This window comes from Prionailurus viverrinus, chromosome A1 (genome assembly GCF_022837055.1).
Source record: "Prionailurus viverrinus isolate Anna chromosome A1, UM_Priviv_1.0, whole genome shotgun sequence".
NCBI lineage: Eukaryota > Metazoa > Chordata > Mammalia > Carnivora > Felidae > Prionailurus > Prionailurus viverrinus.
Genome location: NC_062561.1, coordinates 214859919 through 214882150, shown reverse-complemented (window position 1 = coordinate 214882150; position 22232 = coordinate 214859919). Strand labels below are relative to the sequence as shown.

General features: G+C 42.6%; 1 protein-coding gene across 4 annotated transcripts in view; it reads right to left on the bottom strand.

The window, feature by feature from the left end:
* The window catches only part of MTMR12 (myotubularin related protein 12), a 66663-nt gene that overhangs the window by 30727 nt on the left and 13704 nt on the right, over positions 1-22232 (bottom strand). For 3 of the 4 annotated variants that reach the window (XR_007145392.1, XM_047825604.1, XM_047825802.1), the window contains exons 2-7: positions 10602-10662; positions 7862-8004; positions 6466-6538; positions 5355-5485; positions 3999-4092; positions 452-581 (exon numbers count right to left, since the gene is read on the bottom strand). Coding sequence is in view for 3 of the 4 variants with exons in the window: in XM_047825604.1 (XP_047681560.1) it covers positions 452-581; positions 3999-4092; positions 5355-5485; positions 6466-6538; positions 7862-8004; positions 10602-10662 (632 nt within the window). In the remaining variant the exon portion in view is untranslated. Of the gene's footprint in view, positions 1-451; positions 582-3998; positions 4093-5354; positions 5486-6465; positions 6539-7861; positions 8005-10601; positions 10663-13890; positions 13999-22232 lie in introns of those variants that run through there. The other variant, XM_047825727.1, reaches the window with a different exon arrangement.

Sequence of the window (22232 nt, the reverse complement as noted above, 5' to 3'; positions counted from 1 at the left end):
ATAAACTGATGAGTAAATAAAATGTGGTACATCCATACCATGGAATCTTATTCAACAATAAAAATGAATGAAATTCTGATACATGCAACAACATGGACGAGCCTTGACAACATCACAGTAAGTGAAAGAAGCCAAGCATAAAGACCACTTTACGATATGATTCCGTTTACATGAAATCTCCAGAATAAGCAAACTATAAAGACAGAAAGTGGACCAGAGGTTACCTAGGGCTAGGGGTGTTGAGGGCACATGAGGGGCAACTACTAAGGGGCATGAGGTTTCTTTTAGGGCTGACGAAAATGTTCTAAAATAGACTGTGGTGATGGTTTCACGCTCTGTGAACAGATCTCAAAATACTGTGTACTTCAAATATGTGAACTGTATGGCATGTGAATTCAATCTCAATAAAGCTGTTAAAAAAAAAAAAAAAGGCAGAGCACTGAATGCTTACCTTTCACAGACTTTATAGCCTTCATTGACACTCACTGCTTTGTACTTGACACTGCCTTTGGTCCGCTCCAATTCCCAACACCAGTCCTTAAGTGTGTCAAACATCACCGTATGGTTCCTGGGATCAGTGGCTAACAAAACAAATTTGAAAAGACAATAAAATCTTGTCGTGAAGTACAAGTATTTTAATGATGTGAAAGTAGATCTCTAAGCCCCAATTTTGTCCACTAAGCCCATTTTTATCCAAGCACAGTAAATTCACTGCTTAATCCTAACCTGGTTCCTTTTTTTTTTGTCATTAACCCAAAATTATGACCAAGGGCCTGTCTCCTCATACTAGACGTGTTCCTGCTCCACTCCTTGCAAAAGTAATTTGTAGCTCCATTTTCAGTCATCTGACCATGAGATAATTTACATAACATAAAAGATCCTGTGAAGCACTAGAAGACAGGCTTGGCACAAATGCTAAAATAATAAAATATTTTTAGCCCTACCAACATGTGCATAAGATGGCAAACTCATTTGAATAGCATGTCAGATGCCTGAATGTAAATCTTCCCTCAGTTTGAAGATGACCGCCAGCAAGAGGATTTTCCAGTGTGACACCTGGTTACTAAAGGCCATCACCAGATCAGACAGCCACAGTGAGGGTTGGGGCTTATAAAGGACAGCACCCTGGTGATGGAGAATTCTGCCCCTCACCCTGCCCTGCTACTCCCTGCTAGGAGGAAATGTCCAGGAGCGTTACTCTTGCAACCCGACAGATGTGTCTGTGGCCCTCTCCCAAGCCATAGACTGCAGGGTGGCACGCACCAAAACAGTCTCAGGTATTTATGCAAATCAGTTACTTCAAGCCCTTTGTTGCACATCAGAACACACACACACACACACACACACACACAAAACCCAAGACTTTTGGGAAAAACAGTGTTTGATAAAACTCCCCCATGCTTTTTTTTTTTTTTGAAAGAGACAAAGAGAATGCGAACAGGGGAGGGGCAGAGAGAGAGGGACAGAATCCCAACAGGCTCCCCGAGGTCAGGGCGCAGAGGCCAACGCAGGGCTCTAACTCATGAACCGAACTGTGAGAACATGACCTGAGCCAAAATCCAGAGTCAGATGCTTAACCGGCTGAGCCACACAGGCTCCCCTCCCCCATGCTCCTTTTAATCAAATCATATCATAGTACAAAAGATAATAGGAATAATGACAAAAACAGTGATTACACTTATATAGCCCTTAGTACGTGCCAGGTGCCGTTCTGAGCATATTACATCTTATTAACTCAATCTTCATAATCCTACAGCATATGCAATATTAATCCTCCATTTTATAGATGTGGCACAGAAAGGTCAAGAAACATGCCTAAGGTCACAGAGCTAAGCAATGACAGAACCAGAATTAAAACCCACGCAGCTATAAGGGATTTCCATAAAGTAATAAATGCAAAAAAAAAAAATTCCCCATGAACACAAATAATAATACTCCAATTCAAAAACAGATAATATTCTTAGCAACACCAGTAAGTCCTTCCCTAAAATGCCATGTCTTCAGTATTCAGGACCTTTCAGCCAAATCACATTCATGAATTATCAAGCCAGGAAATAACTAAAGATGTTCAGATTGCAAAGCACCCATCTCTACACACCCCTACTCAATGCAAAAGCTAATTGGTCAATTAGCATCTATCAGTTATAACATTTACTTCTCAAAAAATGGGGGTGGGAAGGAGGATAAGAAAAAGATGGAATTAAAATAGAATAAAAGATGCCACATATCCTCGGCCTTCTGGCACACACAAAAAAAGGCACCACACGGTGAAGAAACTGCCAGAGTCAATCAAACGAAGGGCTTTGGAACACAGATCAACCTAGTGTTGGCGAGCCAAGAAACTGTCCTATGTAGAGTCTGGACCAAGAATCAGGGTATAAGGAAAAAGCAGAATTCCTAAAAATAGAGTATGATTTTTCAAATACAAACTCAATAAATGTTTATAAAAATTACAGTAACCAACAAATAAGTCATATTTTGTATATCTCATATTGCAACAAGCTATTATAAGCCAGTTACCCAGCACTTATATGTACAGCTCCAGTGAAAAGATCTGTCATTCACAAAGATGAACTTATGAAATTAAGGAACTAATTTTATGTTCAGTCTAACAGTAGAGCTGAGCATTATCTTAAGTTAGTGTGTAATCAAGTCTCTAAACATAATCCACCCCAAATAATATGCAGTTACACTTTCAATTAACCCTCTTTAACTTACTGCACCTTATATGCCACACATTTAACAATTTACAATCTTCACGACACTTCATCAGAGGCATGAATGCTGTTTTGAAAATGAGAAAACAGATGCCCCAAGAGTTTAGTGTCATCCCCAGGATCACACAGCTACTGAGCAGCTGGGCAAGGATTTGAATTCAGGTGGGACAGACCCCAAAATTCACAGCTCTTCTACTAGGTCACCAGAGTTCCCAAAAGGCAACCTGCTCTTTCAGATATCTACATCTCTGCACGTGCTAATCCCTCTGCCTAAAATACTCCTCCTCGCCCACCAGACACTCCCATACCTCCACTATCTGCTCAGGCACCCCCTGTGCCCTGTGTCCCTGGCAGGCCCTTCCACCAGAGGACACAGCTCTCCGCTGCCTCTGCTTGACTTGATGCTCAGAGGATGGGGATTTAGTTGTATTCACATCCATCCCCACAGTCCTGACCCACAGCAAGCGTTCAAAAAATGCCGACCAAATGAGCAGTTTAACTTTGTACTCCAGCATGCCACTTCTCTGACGAAAAGCATGTAACACCCAGAGTCACTTGACATCAATGTGACCTTACAGGTGACGGGCAGAGTGAGTGCACGGACCGAGGAGAGAGATGGAGGGAAGGTACAGACAGACATCTGAGGAAACACTGAACAGTGCTGGGCATTATTGATAGCTAATTCAGATGACTGAAGTTTCTTAGTAAAGGACTGTTCCCTGAACTGAAGGGCAAACACTTGGGATTTTAAGTTCTGTAAGCACACTTGTTTTCTGATGTGCTCCCTTATGTACAACTATTCCATTTCCCCCAAAATACCTGCTACAGAGCACATTCTGGTTGTTTAAAGGCTTTCTAGAATGCAACACATTCTCTTGAGTGTTATGAAATGAGATCAAGTACATTAAAGTGAAAAAAAAAAGAACCCAGGAACAAACAGGATTATTTTAAACTTATCTGAATTTTGCTTCTCTATAGTCTCACATTCCCAGTTGTAATACGTTGATTTTATCTTTCGTAAGAAATAATCAAGCCAATAATCCCTCACAAAAAGCAAATAAACCTAAAAGAGAAGTTAAAGCAACAAAGATCGCAGGAAAAAAGAAAAAAGTTTTTTTCTTTTCTTTTCTTTTTTTTAATAAGAATCTTGAATGAATCACCCAAGCAAGAGGCAACCAGTTGCTGGGAAAGAGGAAAAAGCTCATGGATGGGTTTTCTCCTGCTAGTTTCTGTAGGAATTGAAAGGGTCTGCCTGCAAATTACAGCCCTGAAGACACTTACCTGCATGGTTTTGTGCAGCAGCAGCATAGGAAAACAGAAACAATCGCTTAAGCAGTTTGGGAGCCTGGGTGTGATGGATTATGCCACTGACAATCTAGAAAAGAACCAAACAATGGGTATAGTCATGCTTTTGGCAGATAAACACTGAGTCTAGGTTTTCAGTCATGCTAATAGGCTCCTCTGGGCAGCACACAAACACAAACTCTTGTTGAGGTCTCTATGATCTTATCTTTTGGAATAATGCCAAATAAATGGAATGTTAACAATTTTGTCAGGTTTTCTAAGAGCTTTGAATTTCTAGGGAAATTTTTAAAAACCATCTAATTTCTCAAAATCAAGGTGCTACAGAAGCTTAAGTGCCATATTCAGATATTCTAAAAATCTGACACATCAGAGACAGAGGGCTAATATCAGACAATAACCAAGATATTTAGCTATTCTGATCCACTTGTGGCCTTTACAACCTTCTTCTAGAAGATCAGAAAAAGAAATCAATCCATTGTGCTTTTTGTTTGAAGTTGCAAACTAAAGTATGTTTGGACAGATGACTAAAATCATCATTCAAAATGAAGTTTCTGGCTTCTCTGGGACTTTTCCCTGTCTGTACCACTCATTTCCTGCTCAGAATAGATACCAGAGTCATGCTTATTGTTCTAACTGAACTCTCACACTCCCTAAAAGAAAACCAAGGATTTACTTGTAAGTGTGCACAACTCAACTGTAACCAGAAACAACAGGTGAGCTGCACCCCCCACCAGGTCTCCCCTGACGTATTTACCATTACAGTGGCAAGTTTGAGACCTTTGATACCTCAGTAAGACAAATCTTGGAAGTTACAGTGACCCCTGTAACCAGTTCATACAGTTATATATTTCAACTTGCTGCAGCAACCAGATTAAGTTTCCTTAATGTCCAAAATCACAGGCCTCATTTGGCAACTCAGCTTTGCCCATCCGACCCTATACCACTTCCTCCCTCCCGCATACTTCTACTACCTCCAGGTACGAACTCATCCATTCCAGGAGCTGGGGGTCCCTGCTACTACTTATTGGAAAGACTGTCAGGTGTGGGAGAAGAAGGTTGCCTCCTGACCCTGGTTTCCCACCTCCTACTCTTCAGTTTCCAGGAATCAAAACATTACGAACTGAAGAATTAAAGGTAAATGGGTGCCAACATAATAGACAAGTTTTCCCCAATTCTCTCTCAATTCTAATCAAAGCATACAGGATTATAACCAATTTCACTTTGCAGACAGGCATGTTCCCCCCTCCACCATCATACAATATAAGCCAAAAATAAGGGTTAGTGGTAAAACCTGATGGGAAAGAAAACCTAAAAATACATGCAACTAGTTACCCTTTTGACTTCCTCTTCTTTTGTGTACCTCAGACAGAAGTGGAATACTCGGAGGTCTTTGCAGTGGATGATGAGTTTCTCGGGGTATTTCTTCAGTTGTCCAAAGAGAGTTTTTTTTTTCTCATCAAACACTACACATCAACGATGAAATCAGGAAGGGAAATCATGTTAGAAGGCAAAAAGTCAATGCTAAGGAAACAAGAAAGACTATTAGGACCTCTCAAAAGTAAGAGGAAAGGTGCTGTCTTCTAAGTAATTGTGAGCAAGGGCCCGGCTCTGAGAATGTGCAAGGCTCTTCGTTCCTCTGCATGAGACCAAAATGAACTGGCCACTATCGGCAAAACGGACTCCAAAAGCTAACATTACAAAAAATGAAAGGGAGTCACTAGGGACATGCTTTCAGGACAGTCAACTCCTGAGTTTATGGCCAGGGGCCCCTCCCTGTCCCAGAGTTCGGACCAGGCTGCACCTACTGGTGTTGGGATCTAAACAGCTACTGAATGATTTCTGAAAAAGCCCTGACTGAAAAAATAGAGAAGTGAAGCACAGAGAAGCTTGACCCTTAGCAGAAAAGACATGGAGTACAAGTCTTTCTCAGATTAGTAAAACATTAGTATACAGTAAAACCTACACAGCTAACATGGACAGCCACAAGTGTGATCTAGCATATAGTGGCCCTGTCTGGGCACCTGGGTGGCTCAGCCAGTTAAGCATCCAACTCCTGATTTCGGCTCAGGTAGTGAGCTCACGATCGTGAGATGAAGCCCCATGTCAGGCTCCGCCCTGGGGGTGGAACCTGCTTAGGATTCTCTCTCCCTCTCTCTCTGCCCCTCCTGGCTCATGCATGCATGTTCTCTCTCACTCTCAAAATAAACAAACACTTAATGGCACTGTGGAGTCTCAGAATAGGTTCCAAGTTCAAGTCCAAGTTCCCCCCTCTAAGTGACCCCAAACAAGCCACTATACATCTCAATTTTATCATCCATAGAACTGATTTAAACAAAATAAATATGTAAAGAAATTTTAGTAAACTGTAAAGGACCATAAAAATATTGTCATTATCAGCTATACTTTCAAAGGCTGGCAACACCCCAGGGGAAAAGATACTTACCTCCATAAATCTGATCAACACAGTGGAGTGTTATGTCATTTTCTCCTATAACCTTATTCTTAAATTGGGTTTCCTAAAAGATTCAAAAGGAAACAGCTGTGACTCTTTTCTGTGCCCTATTAAACATTTAAAGGCAGAGCAAATCACCGATTTCCAACTGCACATTAAAAAAACCAGAGAGGGGATGGAAGAATGGGTGAGAGTGGTCCAAAGGTACTAACTTCCAGTTATGAGATAAATCGTGGGATGTAATGCACAGCATGGTGATTATAGTTAATAATACTGTATTATATATTTGAAAGTTTCTAAGAGAGTAATTTTAAAAGTTCTCATCACAAGGAAAACAAATTGGTAACTATAGGAAATGACAGATGTTAACTAAACCTACTTTGGTGATCATTGTGCAAAATATACATATATTGATATACATCTATCAAATCATTCTGTTATACTCCTTAAACTAATGCAATGTTATTATTTATATCTCAATAAAACTGAGGAAAAATAGAGTGTACACTCTAAAAAACAAACAGGGAGATGGAGGCACATTCCCCGAGTAAGAGATGACGAAGTGTGCAAGGAAAGCTGGTAAGCACCTTGTTTTCAAAGCCAGGCACAACATGCCATTCCTGGGCTGCTCCCAGGCTAACCGGCCGTGCCACACACAATCACTCTGGGAGGTTAGAGTCCTCACAAATGCAAACAGGTGAGTGACAGAGCTACGGGAAGCCAGGTTTAGGAAGCAAACGCTGGGAGATTCAAGTATCTGTGAATGCTGTCTTTATTTGCACAGGACAAGGAGCCAAGCCACTAGAGCAGACAGCAGCACAGAAGCCCACACTCCAAGACAGCCAGGGTGGGCTGGGACAGCTGGGTTTGCATCAACGTACAGCGCTCTCCGAGTGGCGTGGGCAGGCCTCTCCTTCACTCCACTGCCCATTCTCCAGGTCTTACAAGGGCACTGCTACTCAGGGCAAAGGAAACCCGAATTCAAGTGCTGCAAGCATCAGTTTCATAATCGAACTCAGTTCTTGAATTTGAGGGACAGCTTAGTACAGAGAAAACACGGGGAACTAGTATTAGGGGAGATTAGTGATTCCAATGAGTGATACATACTGTGCTGAAATACAGAAGAAAGTAAGAAAAAGTTGATGGTGTCAACCTATGAAGTCAGATGCAAGCCAGCATGACCTGGGGCACTTAGAATGGCCCTACAACTGAAAAGAGGTTCTAAAGGACAGACGGCATTCTGGTGTTGAGGACCTCTGTCCTTGGTGTTTCATGTGCGTTGTGAGGGTGGTGAGCATGGTGGGGAATTGAGGAGCTGGGAAAAAAGACAATGGGGCCACAATTTTATTGCTCCCCACAAACTGAGCCAAACGCAGCTCATACATACATCATTATCCAATGCAGAGTCATCATCGCCCAAGAAAGCAATCTTGAAGTCCGTGCAGACAAGTTTCCCATAGATCCCACGCTGACAGGAATCTTCTTGGACATACTTCAGCACCGTGCTGGCTTCACAAAGCAGCTGTTCACCTGATCGAAACCAAACAAGCCCTCCTCAGAGTCCTCAGGGAACATACAGTATGCAAACAGTAAAAGCCTCCCCAGCTCCATTCCCGGGAAAGACAAACACACACTACACTACAGCCCTTCAGAACTCTACGCTTTCCAGCACAGCGGGAGCGGCAAACCTTAGGTGTGGAGATGAAGCAGAGCAGGGACCACTCATAAGTGAACGCAAAATGGCTGATATACCTTCACACAGGGGATTTATCTACCTTTTCACTGTGAACCAGGAAAGTGTCCAATAGGTGGAAATGATCTCAGCTACACTTGCAAGTGCAGACCTCAGTGTTCCTATTACTTGGGCCCAAAGCAGGTAGGTGTGGTATAGAAATGAATGAAAATGAATGAATGAAAATGACCCTAAATGAATGAAATCAGAAAGGCTCTGGAACGTAGAGCTCAAGCCCACTTTGCGGTGAGAGTGGGCCATCTCTCACTCTGCAATCACTGAAAGATGGCGGGTGCCTCCCTGGCCAAAGGGCTCGCAGGTGGCTTCCTCAGACACAGAGGTGCAGCTTGATCGCATTCATTCTGGCTCCACAGAGAAGGATGGGAGGAAAAGGGAGGTCAGAGGTTTGTGGGAAAAAAATGGTTTCCTCTCTTTCTTAGTTGAGAGTATTTCCTCTCAGTGTGTCGCCTTTCCTGCTCTATCTGCACGCACCCCGCCTGCATGAGAAGCTGTATTTCCTGCAGATAGAGAGTTCTTCTCTTTATAGTCAGAAAGATTAGGATTTAGGGATAGGTAAGCATTCTCTGCTCCATGGAAGAGAAGTTCATGAGGGCTGGACATGTGGGTGAGAGCAGGAAAAGGAGAAGGATATGGAAGAAATAAAAAATCAAGTGCAAATATTTTAGAACAAAAAAGAAAAGGCATTTTCTTCCCCTTCAACAGACAACCATCTCAGACCCTCAGAATCTCCCTCTGGATATTCTCCTCAATGACTTTAAATTTACTTTTTGGCTCAAAATTCACTTGGTCTAACTTGCAACATGAAAATAAAGAAGGCTTTCAGACACTCAGACAATCAAGGGAAACATATTATGGTATATTTTTCCACCTCCCAAGGGGTTAATTCCTAAGGAAATACAAAAAGATGGCTCAGTCACTAGGTCGGCCTCTACTGAGACCACAGAGCTTGAAGAAAACAATGAAGCTGGGGCCTCGTTATGGTTTAAAACAGTCCCAGAAAAAGCGCCTCAGCTGGTTCAAGGTGGAAAATATATGAGCAAAGCTTCCTGTGCTTTTTCAACTCCTAGTGTGAAACAGCTTTTAAGTGTGAGTGTACCCCGAGACCAGGCAGGCTGTGTCAGTCAGTGGCCGCGCACTGGAGATGAGACATGGGCACACAGCAGCTAACACAACACCCAGCGATGTGCTAGTCTGTCAGCAAGGCACATGCTGTGCCACAGCCACCAGCTTGCATGTGCAGATAAAGTCTCGAATCGTGGGAGGTGGGAGCTGGAAAAGCTCATGGTCTGGTCTAAGAAATGGAGGCTGAGCATCTAGAAGAGACCTGAGGTACTCCAGGGGATGGGCGAATGCACGTAGCACTGAGCTAAAAATGAAAGTTAGTATCAGAATCTATAACCCAAGAAAAGGAAGGAAAATGTGGTATATGGATTAAGGTTTAGGCCATTATTGTAAAAAAATAAACAAAAAAACATACAAACCTTTGAAACTTAGACATTTTTTTTTAAGTTTCAGGACCCCAATATATTTACCAAATAAGGTGGATCAGTCAGAAACTTGTGTGTAATCATATCCTCCCAATAAACTGGAATAAGGTAAACAGTACCAGAATGAGGCCTCTACTGTTTGGGGGGAAATATACCTAAAAACAAAAACTCACAAAAAAAAGGCTACTGGGATTAGAAAAAAGAAAATGGAAGAACTTAATGCACAGTTCCCAGGACAGCCCCACATATGGAAGGGGACAGACCACCAAGTAGTTTCCGTTTCTGAATTCAGAAATGATTAAAGCTTGACTGAAGGTATAGAGTCACTCTCTTCCATCTCAAAAATGTCCAACCAATCCAGACTCCTCAGTGATGACCTCAGAGCAAAGCCCTGGCAGTCCCAAGGTTAGTAAACCACAGCCTGCCTGGCACTTATGCTCAGATGCAGAAGACCACAGGTGAGGCCACCCACCAACGCTGCCGGGGGAGCCTGGGCAGCCGTGCTTGTCTAGGGCAGCTGCACGGGGAAGTGGGATGTAGGGCTCTGGAGAGGACCAGAATTTTCCTGACCGAAGACCAGAATCCTAGATGTGTCCAAGTACAGTGACGCAAAAAAGGCTTCATTTGCTTGTGAAGGAGGTGAATTTGCCAGGTTGATTTTCATCAACTTGTGGGGAGGGGGAAACAAAAATTCTTGGCAGATGTTATAATACTCAGACCTAATATGTAGTGATTGAACTAAAGACCTTGATATTTTTGTCCAACTCATTCCTGTTATATGCCTTCTGGATGAAAACAAAGGAGTTTATATAAAGCAATACTAGGGATGACATAATTTATCACTGGCTTTGAGTGGCACATGAGGTCTGATGCTAAATGACCGTTACCTGGCAACAAGTGAAGAGTGACTTCCTTCTCTGTTACTTCCTTCTCGTTTGTGTGAATTTCCTAAAAGAGAAGAGCAAAGGGTAATATTTTTCTTTGTTTAAGGGCTCAAAATGAGTAACATAAAGCCATGTTTTCAGAATACACACTAAAATGTCACATACCCTCAGGAATTTTTTGACAAGCTAGTTACTTTTTAAAAATGTATTTTTAACAAAAAGACAGAAAATTCCAGCAAATTAGTCCAGTGCACTAACCTATTTAGGATTGACAACTATTAGTTGCCCCCAGTGGAGGGGCAGGGATGAGCACTCCCTACCTAAAGGAACAACTGTTACACAGAAAGTAAGGCAGCTCAAACACAGAGTCAGAGAGGGAATGGAAGACATTTCACAACATGGCTCCTCTCTTCCTCCAGTGAGAATCAAGGATCGAAAACAAAAGATGACTGTGTGTTCTTGAGAGATAATAGATATATGTAAAGGGTTTGAAGAATAGGAAAATATGAATGTATCAAGTCAGTACTCGACCCATCTACTCTGTAGCATACCAAGACCCAGTAAAGGCAGATGGGAACATTCTAAATTACCTAAAACCACGGCACCTGGGTGACTCAGTTGGTTAAGCATCTGACTCTTGATTTCAGTTGTCATGATCCCGCAGTTTTGTGAGTTTGAGCCCCATTGTCAGGCTCTGCACTGACCCTGCAGAGCCTGCTTGGGTCTCTATCTCTCTCTTTTCCTCTCCCTACCCACCCCCCCACTCGCCCCCGTCTACACACACACACACACACACACACACACACATACACACACACACCCCTCCCCTGCTCATGCTCTCTCTCAAAATGAATAAACTTAAAAAATAGATTGATAATAACCTATAAATAATAAATTATTTTTTTAACTTTTTGATTTTTTTTAATGTTTATCTTTATTTTCGAGACAGAGAGAGACAGAGCATGAGTGGGGGAGAGGCAGAGAGAGAGCAAGACACAGAATCAGAAGCAGGCTCCAGGCTCTGAACTGTCAGCACAGAGCCAGATGCGGAACTCGAACCTACGAAAGGTGAGATCATGACCCGAGCTGAAGTCGGACGCTCAACGGACTGAGCCACCCAGGTGCCCCTTTAAACTTTTCTTAAACATTTATTTTTGAGACAGCACAAGCTGGGGATGGGCAGAGAGAGAGGGAGACACAGAATCTGAAGCAGACTCCAGGCTCTGAGCTGTCAGCACAGAGCCCGACACGGGGCTTCAACTCACAGACCACGAGATCATGACCTAAGCAGAAGTGGGATGCTCAACCGACTGAGCCACCCAGGCGCTCCAATTATTTATTTATTAATAAATAATAAAATAAATAAATAACCTAAAACCACAAGGCACTGCCATGGGATATAATCACTTCTGATAAGGAATCAAAGCCAGGTTTTATGTCACTGTTTCTCAATGAAAATATCTCCAAATGCCTTCATGTTGGGTTCACTGTTTATTGGGTATTCAAACATAATTAGCAATCCTTAATGAATGGAACAAAGCAACAGTCATAAGTGGCTGTTAACATAACAACAAGAGAGGCCTGGTGAGTCTCCTAAAGCAATCTACCACGCCATCTATTAAGTATTCTTGCCAAAATATCTAACTTCAATCAGCTTGACTTTCTATGTCAATCTACCAATTTATAAGAAACACTGGGACAGGAGAAACATGTTAAATGACACCATGGGGATGCAACAAGTCAAATCTTGACTGTGGAAAATTCTATAAGACACAACCAACTTTGTCAACAAAGAAAACTGGAATTTGTTTTGTTTTTTGGCATAAGGCTCTGGGTGGTAGGAGTTTTCTAAAATTGTTAATTCAGGTTGAAATAAGCATTACAAGAAACTTGGGGAACAGCCGAGGCAGGAAGAAGCAAGACAGCCTATCTTAAGGCTAAAGAAGAAAGTCACAGCTGTTTCAGAGAAAGAGCTGTTTCAGAAAATACACCACGCTGAGTGTGATGTATTTTAGAGATGCCCACAGTTTACATCCCAGAAGATGCTAATAAATCAAGTCCTTCTGAGGCAGTGCTTCTTAGATGTGGGGAGTGTTCCATCACCTGTGGATCTTGTTACCTCTTTAGGTGCTCAGGCCTCACCATGAGTGTAAAAAATCAGAGTGCAGGGGATGCAACTGGGCCTTTGGTTGTGCAAAAAGTTCCTCAGATGATTCTGATGCATTGCTCTATGTTGTGCAAGAGGGACTATATTGCATATGTAAATGCTACGAGTGTTTTGGTAATTTAGAAATTCTCATGGAGTTTTCATCGTCTGTTATTGGCACAGAACTAAATGAAAGCACTATTATTTTTGACAGGTCTATCATCTTTCTCTGAGGACAGAGCAAAACGATTCATTAAATTCAATCACCTGTTAGAAAACTAGTGATCATCTTGACTAGTGCCTGGAATTCAGTTCAAACACTGCAGCCAGCTTGGAGAGGGCTACCCTATTGTTTTGTCTCCAAAAGTAGCATCTTCCGATGATAAAGAATTTACACTACTTAAAACTACCTACATCAATTCCTGAAATGGTCGAATTCTTTCTTTACATTCCATAAACAAAACAATCAGAGACACCTTTTAGGATTCTGTCTTGCCGAAAACTCACTTTCCCTAAACAACTGTTCTCTGCTCCCCCAACTTCCTGGGGTGAACCCACCTCCTCCCCATCAAATGCCTGGGGAAATGGAAGTGCTAATCATTTTATGTCAACTGCACACATTGACTATAACGATAATAACCAACATTTATTAAGCTTCTATTATGTGCCAGGTAAGTGCTCTTCATTAGTATCTCATTAATCCTCATACAGAGGTATGAGCACTAGTATTACCTCCATTTAAAGATGAAACTGTGGCTTAAAGAGGTTCAGGAAATTTCCTTTTATAGGAAGTAAGTCACTAAGCAAGGATACAGCCCAACCCCCAACAAGCTCCAGAGCCTACATTCTTCACTGCTGAGTACTGCTTCTAACAAACATGGTCTCCAGTTTCCTCCTACAAAAGGGAGAACAGCTGTAATATCCACTGCCTCCAGTAGGAAACTAGTCTCCTATTACAAAACTGATTCGGACAAATTAGAAAAACTCCCTTAAGAGAACTGCACTTCACCATACAGGACATACAGGACAAAAGCATGTGAAAGCTAAAGTCAGCTAACACTCCTGAGAATCTGCTGAGAGGCTGAAAAGCAGCCTGCTTGTTTTCATTCCATTAATTCTCAAAAAGTAAATTCTCTAGTTTCTTACCAAGTTCATATTTAAGGTGCCCATCTTCTCAAATGTGTGATCGACCCAGGGCACCTCAGGAAAGGCAGAAAATGGGTCCTGCCAGAAAATCGCTGATCTTGAAAAGAACAGGGGCGTGTGGAGGGTGATCCCACAACCAAGCTCTCATCAGGCCGGAATGCTTATATATACCAAAATGCTTCACATCAACCCTTCACTGTTTGCGAGGGCCTGGAGTCAAAAACTGAAGTTGTTATTCTCAGCTTAATTTCATCCAGCCAGAAGGGCAAATTCCAAGAGCCAACATCCCTAAAGGTTCCAAAACACAATTTCTCTCAATCGCATTTGGCACCAAAATGCTAAAAAGACAAAACACAGACATTTTATTTCCTCAAAGTCGCTCCATGCTCTAAAATGGACATTTAATACACTTGTTTTCTCCACTAAAATAGAAAATCTGAAGGGGAAAATGTATTTGCACCCACATATTAGGTGGGAATGAAATGTACCTTTTTTTACAGCAGAAAGCTGTATTATTAATACAGCATTGTACGAATAATTTTTGTTTTCCCCCTTGTTTCTCCAAACTTCTCTCGGTGCCTGCACTACAATAAGGATACAGATGTGGCCACAGTTCAAACCCTGCTCTGCTACCTACAGACGTGACCTTGGGCATGACATTTAACCTGAGTTTTGGTTTGTTCCAATGTAAAGGGAAACAATACTACCTAATATGAGGCCTGAAGAAAAATGTGTACCAACACCTGGCACACATGTTCAGTAAATGAGAGCTGTAATTGTTGGACATAGCAGTATCTGTGCTTCTTGATTTCCTTTTCTTTCGTTCTCTCGTCCTTTCCTTTAAGGAATAAACAAAGAATTCAAATATCCTACATGAGAGGGGCAATTATTCAAGATTCTGTCACAGGTAAGAATAATTTCTACTTCTCTCTCAGTCCTTCTTCCTACATTAAACTACACTGAATCTACTCAGGAGGCCTCTCAATTCTTTTTTTTATGGATCAGAAACTCCTGCAATTAGCAACACCCAAGTTGGTCCTAATTCTGTAAGACAGCGAGGATACAGGAATATGTGAAGCAAAGGAAAAAGAAATGGCATTTTTCTATTAATAGGATTTGTTTTCTAAAAGCCCACAATGACGGGGGCACCTGGATGGCTCGGCTGATTAAGTGTCTGACTTAGGCTCAGGTCATGATCTCTCGGTTTATGGGTTCGAGCCCCACTGGGCTCTGCTGACAGTGTAGAATCTGCTTGGGATTCTCTCTCTCTCTCTCTCTCTCTCTCTCTCTCTCTCTCTCTGCCTGTCCTCACACTTTCTCTCTCTCTCAAAAATAAATAAATAAAATAAAAAATAAAAGCCCATAATGACTTAGGTCTGGTCATTTTGTGTCTTATCTTCTGCAATATGAAGTACTTTGAACCCATTACAAGACCAAGAGAGAAAACTAATGGCTTCCTTAAAAGAATACCACATCCAAGGAATGGACTGCTCAGGCATACTGTACAAAAAGTAAAACCTTCTCAACTGCTGATTCTACTGAAAGTAGACTAAACTGCTGAACTTGAGAATAAAAACCTATAGAAACACTTGAGCAGTGGAATTTAAGGAGGCACACTGTAGACAAACATCACTAATATCTAATCCTTCTTTGGTTCATACTTCAAAATAATTATAAATATACACTATCCAATTCTTACAAATAATTCAGGAAAAAATAAGTACCACAATCACTACCATCAAATACCCATTCCCAAATCAAAACACACACACACCAGTCTTCAGAGGAGAAAGAGCCTAGAGGACTCCAAAAAATCAGGGTATACAAAGAGAATCAGAAAAAAACAAAACAAACAAAAACAAAAACAAAACCGTCCCAGGGTGCCTGGCTGGCAGAGTCCAAAAAGCATGTGACTTTTGATCTTGGGATTGTGGGTTCAAACCCCAGGTTCAGTGTGCAAATTACTAAAAAAATAATAATCGTTTAAAAAAAAAAACCTCCTTTCAAAAAATTGAATTTTTCTTTTAATTTAGGAACCTATCCCTTTGGGTAGTAGGGAGGCATCAGGAAAGACAGAATGGATTCTCATTGGCTACATCCTATAGTTCCTTCACTCCTGTATTTTACAATAGTTTTCTGAACTCCACAGAAAAAGACTGACAAATATGGAGATTCTATCTCAATGTTTTTGAGAAAGAGAAAAGAGTAATAACATCCGTTGCTTGTTGATTCTGGGAGAATGAACACAGTCGAATGGAAGAGAGGAGAAGCAGTTATCAACAAGGGTACAAGGAGCACCCATGTCTGTATATGGATCTTAAAGTGGGTTGGTTATAGGACAGGATGAAATTCCCACATGTACATCCTACTCCTGCTCATGCTGCACCCTGAGTGTGTATAAGGTGTTGTCTTCATGGGAGAATTTATTAGATGAGTGATTAAAGGCTGTCCAACTTGATCTTTAGAACTGGGTAAGTAACTACAATTTCTTCCCTCTCAACATTACAAATTACTACACATCATGACTCAGGGGTCACTTGTGGACTGTAGAAATCATAGGGGCACCTGGGTGGCTCAGTTGAGCGTCCAACTTCAGCTTAGGTCATAATCTTGCTGTTTGTGGGTTCAAGCCTCACGTCGGGCTCTGTGCTGACAGTTCAGAGCCTGGAGCCTGCTTTGGATTCTGTGTCTCCCTCTCTCTGCCCCTCCCCCAGTCATATTTTCTCTCTCTCTCTCTCTCTCTCTCAAAAATAAATAATAAACATTAAAAAAGAGAGAGAAATCATAAATGTCCAATCTGTAAATGCCAAAGTGGATACTTCAAAGACCAGCCCTGAGAGGTGAATAATGACAAATATTTCTTGGGTTGTATGCATCAGGCATTGTTAAAGGGTTTTATACTTATTAACTCATGTAATCCTCATAGCAAGCCCTTGAAGTGGTGTTATTATAGCCACTATTATCTCCATTTTGTAGATGAAGACACCCAACTAGTACATGTGGAGGTGGAAGTCAAACCCAGTAGCTGGCCCAGTCTGTGTCCTTATAGGACATGCCGCCCCTTACATGGAATGAAGGAAAACCAGGACAAAATAATCAGTGAATGTATCTGCCAGACCCACCTGAAACCAAGTTAAATCAAGATTCATACAGAGTTCCCAAGGAAAACCTGAGAGAGTGCTGTAGAGAGGCAGAAGGAAGCTGAAGGGAAAAAACAAACACCAAAAAACATGTGCCCCACAGGAGTAATGGCTGGCTGCATGGGAAAGAACTCTGGGGCTTCTTCAACCCCAGCTGAGTTACCTCTTGTAACTTACTCCACTGGGTCTGCTAAGGCCGAAGCCTCTATCACCCCGACAAACCCTCCAGGGTTCAATGGGAATCTTCTGATTCATGACACTCCAACCACAATTAATACTGCTGTATACTGCCTGGACAATTCTGTGCTTCCCTTCAAGAGCATGTAATCTAGAGGTCAACCTAAGAGTCCCCCTTTACACCTCCTTCTCCATCACCCTCAATATCCAATCTATCACCAAATTCCATCAATATTACCTGTTAAAAATGTTTCTAGAATTCATGTTCCTCTCTTATCTCCACCAGCATCACCTAATTCAAGCTACCACCACCCATTTGGACCACACGCTTTGCAGCTGGTCTACCCACATCCGTCCATTTTTCTGATCCATTCTCCACCCAAAAGCAGCAGTGTTACTTTCAGCACACAGTCTGCTTTGCATTATTGGCAGGATGAAGACAATGACTTGATATGGGCCTGTGCAGCCTGGCCCCTACCTACCTGTCCAACCTGGTTTCCTACCATCCTCTTCCTCAGTCTGCATATTGGCCACACTGGCCTTTCAACCTCCCATACCTGCCATGCTCATTCTCATCCTGAGTTGTTTCCACAGGATGCTCCTTCTATAAAATGCTTCTCCTCTACTTCTCCGCCCTATGAAGTTTGTGTATCCATCAGATCTCATGACAAGGGCCATTTCTATTACCAGGTTCTCACAGCCCTATGTATCTCTCTCCCTCCTAGCCCTTGTCACAGTTGCAATTTCACATTTGTTCTATGTATTTAAGTCTGTCTCTCCAACAATCTAAACTCTGAGGGTAAGTCCTTATCTGTTTTTATGCTCACCATATATCCCCAGAATCCAATACAGGCCCCTGCACATGGTACGTGTTCAAAAGATTTTGCTAATTTCATGAGCAATGACTAAGTAGTGAGATGTTTTAAAGAGGTTTTAAAACCACTTGAGCAGGGACCAGAGAAACATATGGCTTAAGATATGATATCTAGGCTTGAGCCATTACTATAGATGGCATCACTAAATGCTCTAATCATATGGTAAAGTTCTGGAGAAAAGAGTGTGTTCCACTGAACACAGTCATGCATGTGGTATTCATCCAGAAAGACCAGAAATTGTGAAGCCTGTCCAGTAAGAACTGTAGGAGCACGACAGCCGTGGATGGGGCTGGCGTCATCCCAGGATCCGACAGCCAATCCAACCAGCCTCTAGTGACAGCTGCCTGTGTGCTTCCTTACATCGCCATCTGGTTTCAGAGAGGGGCCTGGACTCCATTTTAACCCTTTACTACTTCTATCCCACCGTCCTTCAACTCTTGACACTCCCTGCCCAGCTGCCTAAGAGCAAACAGTGACAATCGTACTTCCAAAGCTATGAAACATGGGATAAAAGTCCTAGCTGACCCCAATTAAGTATCTTGGTTCAATGGGTAGGAAAAAAAGGTAGAAAAGTATGGTTCTTTAATAATTAAGGAGAACTGGTTCTCCTAGTTACACTGACAGACTTTTCTTGAACTCTGCAAGACTCCTGAAAACCAACTCATTTGAAAATGATGCAAATTTTCAGGGCACCTGGGTGGCTCAGTAGGTTGAGCATCCAACTTCCTGCCCAGGTCATGATCTCACGGTTCAAGAGCTGCAGTCCCACACTGGGCCCTCTGCTGACAGTGCAGGGCCCGCTTCAGATCCTCTGTCCCCCTCTCTCTCTTCCCTTCCCCTGCTCATGCTCTCTCCCTCAAAAATAAACAAACATTAAAAAAAGAAAATGATGCAAATTTTCAACAAACGTAGCAGTTACAAATGGACCAAATGATTTGTGTGACACCTCTTGCAACTCCATCTGAGTGTGGACATTTTGTGCCATTACGGTGCAAAAGAATGGCAAAGACTGCTGTCAGCAGTCACAGCATGCCCACAGTTTCCAAACTAGGGTATCCCAGTGGCCTGAGTTCAGTCACAACAGTGGCTGAACATAAATGGGGAACAGTTCTACCACAGTGGTAGGATGGGAGTTGGGGTTTGTAGTCACTAATTCCTTATTTCAACATTTACCCCAATGTTTTGGCTACTGTTTGTTTTAATTTAAAAAGAGAACAAGGGCATGAATAACAAGTCTTCCTGTTTCCGCACGGTTTACCCCAGAGATCAAAAGGAGCCGCAGGAGTACCACCCATCCCTAGGACCTGCCAGTGCCCCCACATCATCTAAAAAGCCCACCCCACGCTGAGCCAGAAGCGCTCCTCTCCTGGCAATCTGTGACAACTGCCACCCATTCTTCTGCAAGCTGATGGCCCAAAGGAGACACACCTACCGGAACCTGGATCATCCACGTGGCCTGGCACTAAAAAAAAACGTTGTCAATGGCATCTCTTCTCAGAACTGTTTCTGAGAAGGAGTGGCCCAAAGCACAGGGCTCCGATGAGCCCGAGGAGCGAATCTAGTGAGTCAACACTCAAGCTGAATGTCTGGTTACTCAGAGCTGCGGGGTGACCCATCTCTAATACATACCAATTCATTTCAACAAACAGCTCCCGAACATCCTAAATACCTAATGCCGAGAATAAAAAGATAAATAAGAATTGACTTCTGCTCTCACTAAATCCAGACAAATAAAAAGTCATAATTGGAACAGTGGGTGAACAATGCAATAAATACTAGAAGCCTACAAAAGATTATATATCAAGACTGCATCATCTCATGTAATCCTCACAACTCTGTTAACAGCCATTACCGTTCCCATTTTACTGATGAGGAAAACAAGGCCGACCTAGGTTAAGTGAAGTGAGACTTGAGCCTCAGTTTACCTGATCAGAATCATATTCTTCACTATAATATAACCTGCCTCTGCCTGCTGGCCACATCCTTCTCCAGGGCACCGTCTTACCCCTGCCTTTTCGCACCCTCTTTCACCGATGAACTATCACTTCTCGCATACCTGCTGTACTCCAGCACAGCAAACCCAGGAGAGAACAGAACACACTGCCTCTGCCTCCCCACCCAGAGCACACAGGAGTCAACCACAGTACACGCGTAACAAAGATGTGTGCGAAGTGCTGCTCTCGGGGACGGACAGGCCATGATGGGAACACAGCAGGAACACCAAACCGCACTCACACAGGGTTAGAGAAGATTGCTCCCCTCAGGAAGTGTCATTTATACTGAGACCTGAAAATAAGCAGAAATTAGTTCCAGGCCAAACCACCACTCTCTGGCTGCTCCTCTGCAAGGCTCCTTTCCAGGCGGGGTCCTCCTCCCTCTTCACAAGACCCGTGTTCCCTGCACAAGCTCTCCCACTCACGTCACTTCCAGCAATATAGCGGATGACCCCCAAAGGGCTCTTCACTCCAGATCTCTATTCAAAAGCTCCAGGCCTAGACACCTGAACAGCCTCCTGCCCACCTGCACTGGAATGTTCCTAACATCCTCCAAATTCACATTTTAAAACCAGCTCATCACTCTGCTGCCCACCACCAAACCTGTTCATCCTCCTCTGGGCTCTGACTCAATGATCGGTCCCATCAACAGACACCCAAAAGTCATTCATTTCTCTTTTTTTTTTTAATTTTTTTAAAATGTTTATTTACTGGGGCACCTGGGTGGCTCAGTTGGCTAAGTGTCCTACTTGGGCTCAGGTCACAATCTCACCGTACGTGGGTTCAAGCCCCACATCAGGCTCTGTGCTGACAGGTCAGAGCCTGGATTCTACTTCAGATTCTGTGTCTCCCTCTCTCTCTGCCCCTCCCCAGCTCGCACGCGTGTGCACACTCTCTCAAAAATAAGTAAACCATTATAAAGTTATTTTTATGTATATTTTACTTATTTATTTATTTATATATAAATATATTTAATTTATTTATTTATTTTTTAATTTTTATTTATTTTTATTTATTCGGGGGAGGGGCATAAAGAGAGAAGGAGAGAGACAATCCCAAGCAGGCTCCACACTATCAGTGCAGACACGGAGCTCGATCTCACAAACCATGAGATCATGACCTGAGCCAGAATCAAGAGCTGGACACTTAACTGACTGAGCCACCCAGATGTCCCTCTTTTTTTAAAGTTTTCATTTAAATTCCGGTTAGTTAGCATATAGTGTAGTATTAGTTTCAGGTATACAATGTAGTGCCTCAACACTTCCATACATTACCCAGTGTTCATCACAACAAATGCACTCCTTTATCCTCACCACCTATTTAACCGATCCCCGCCCCCCTTGACCCAGCAGTCATTCTTTACTACTCCCTGCCCCTCATGACCTGTCTGCTCTGCTTTATTAATAGCTCCAGAATCCATCCACATCTGTCCATCCCTTTGCTGCTTTTACTTTCAGCCACCATCACCTCTCACTTTGCATGCTCCCGTGACCACAGCCACACTGTCACCATCTAGCTCCCAGTGAAGCCACTGGACCCATCAGTCAATTCAACCGTCCACACAATTCAAGACCCCTGCCAAGATCTCTCCGATCGCCCCTCCCTCCTGTATTGCAACAATCTCTTACCTTGTCAGCCTCCCCAACTGATGACACAAAATGGGGGAGGAGGCTGTACCTGTATGTATTTTCTAGCCTCAGATAGTAAATTGTCAAGAAAAGTCTACTAAAAGAATGCATAAACAGAAACATACAAAGAGACAAGTAATTCTTCTTCCTGGTAATATTCTTTAACTATCCTAAGCATAGTTCTTGACAGATTTTTTTAAATTACTACCTAAGTATGATCAGTACTAAAGTATATGATTAGTGCCAAGTCTTACCAACTTTTGTCACACTTCTTTCTGAAACACATTCTAGTCCCATCAATAGGACAGGGGCATATACAAAGCCCGACTTTAAATATGAAGCTCTATCACTGAAGATACAGCCTAGAACCTAAATGAATGTACCTACTGTCCAATTCTAGGGAGCTGGAAATCTAGGCAGGATTTGTTCCTGGAGCTGGTTCCCAGACTGCTAGTTCCCTGCTCCTGGCCAGAGGGCTTCACTCGCTTTAGAGCCAGCCTGCTAGCAGGCTCAGTCCCCTCTGAAAGC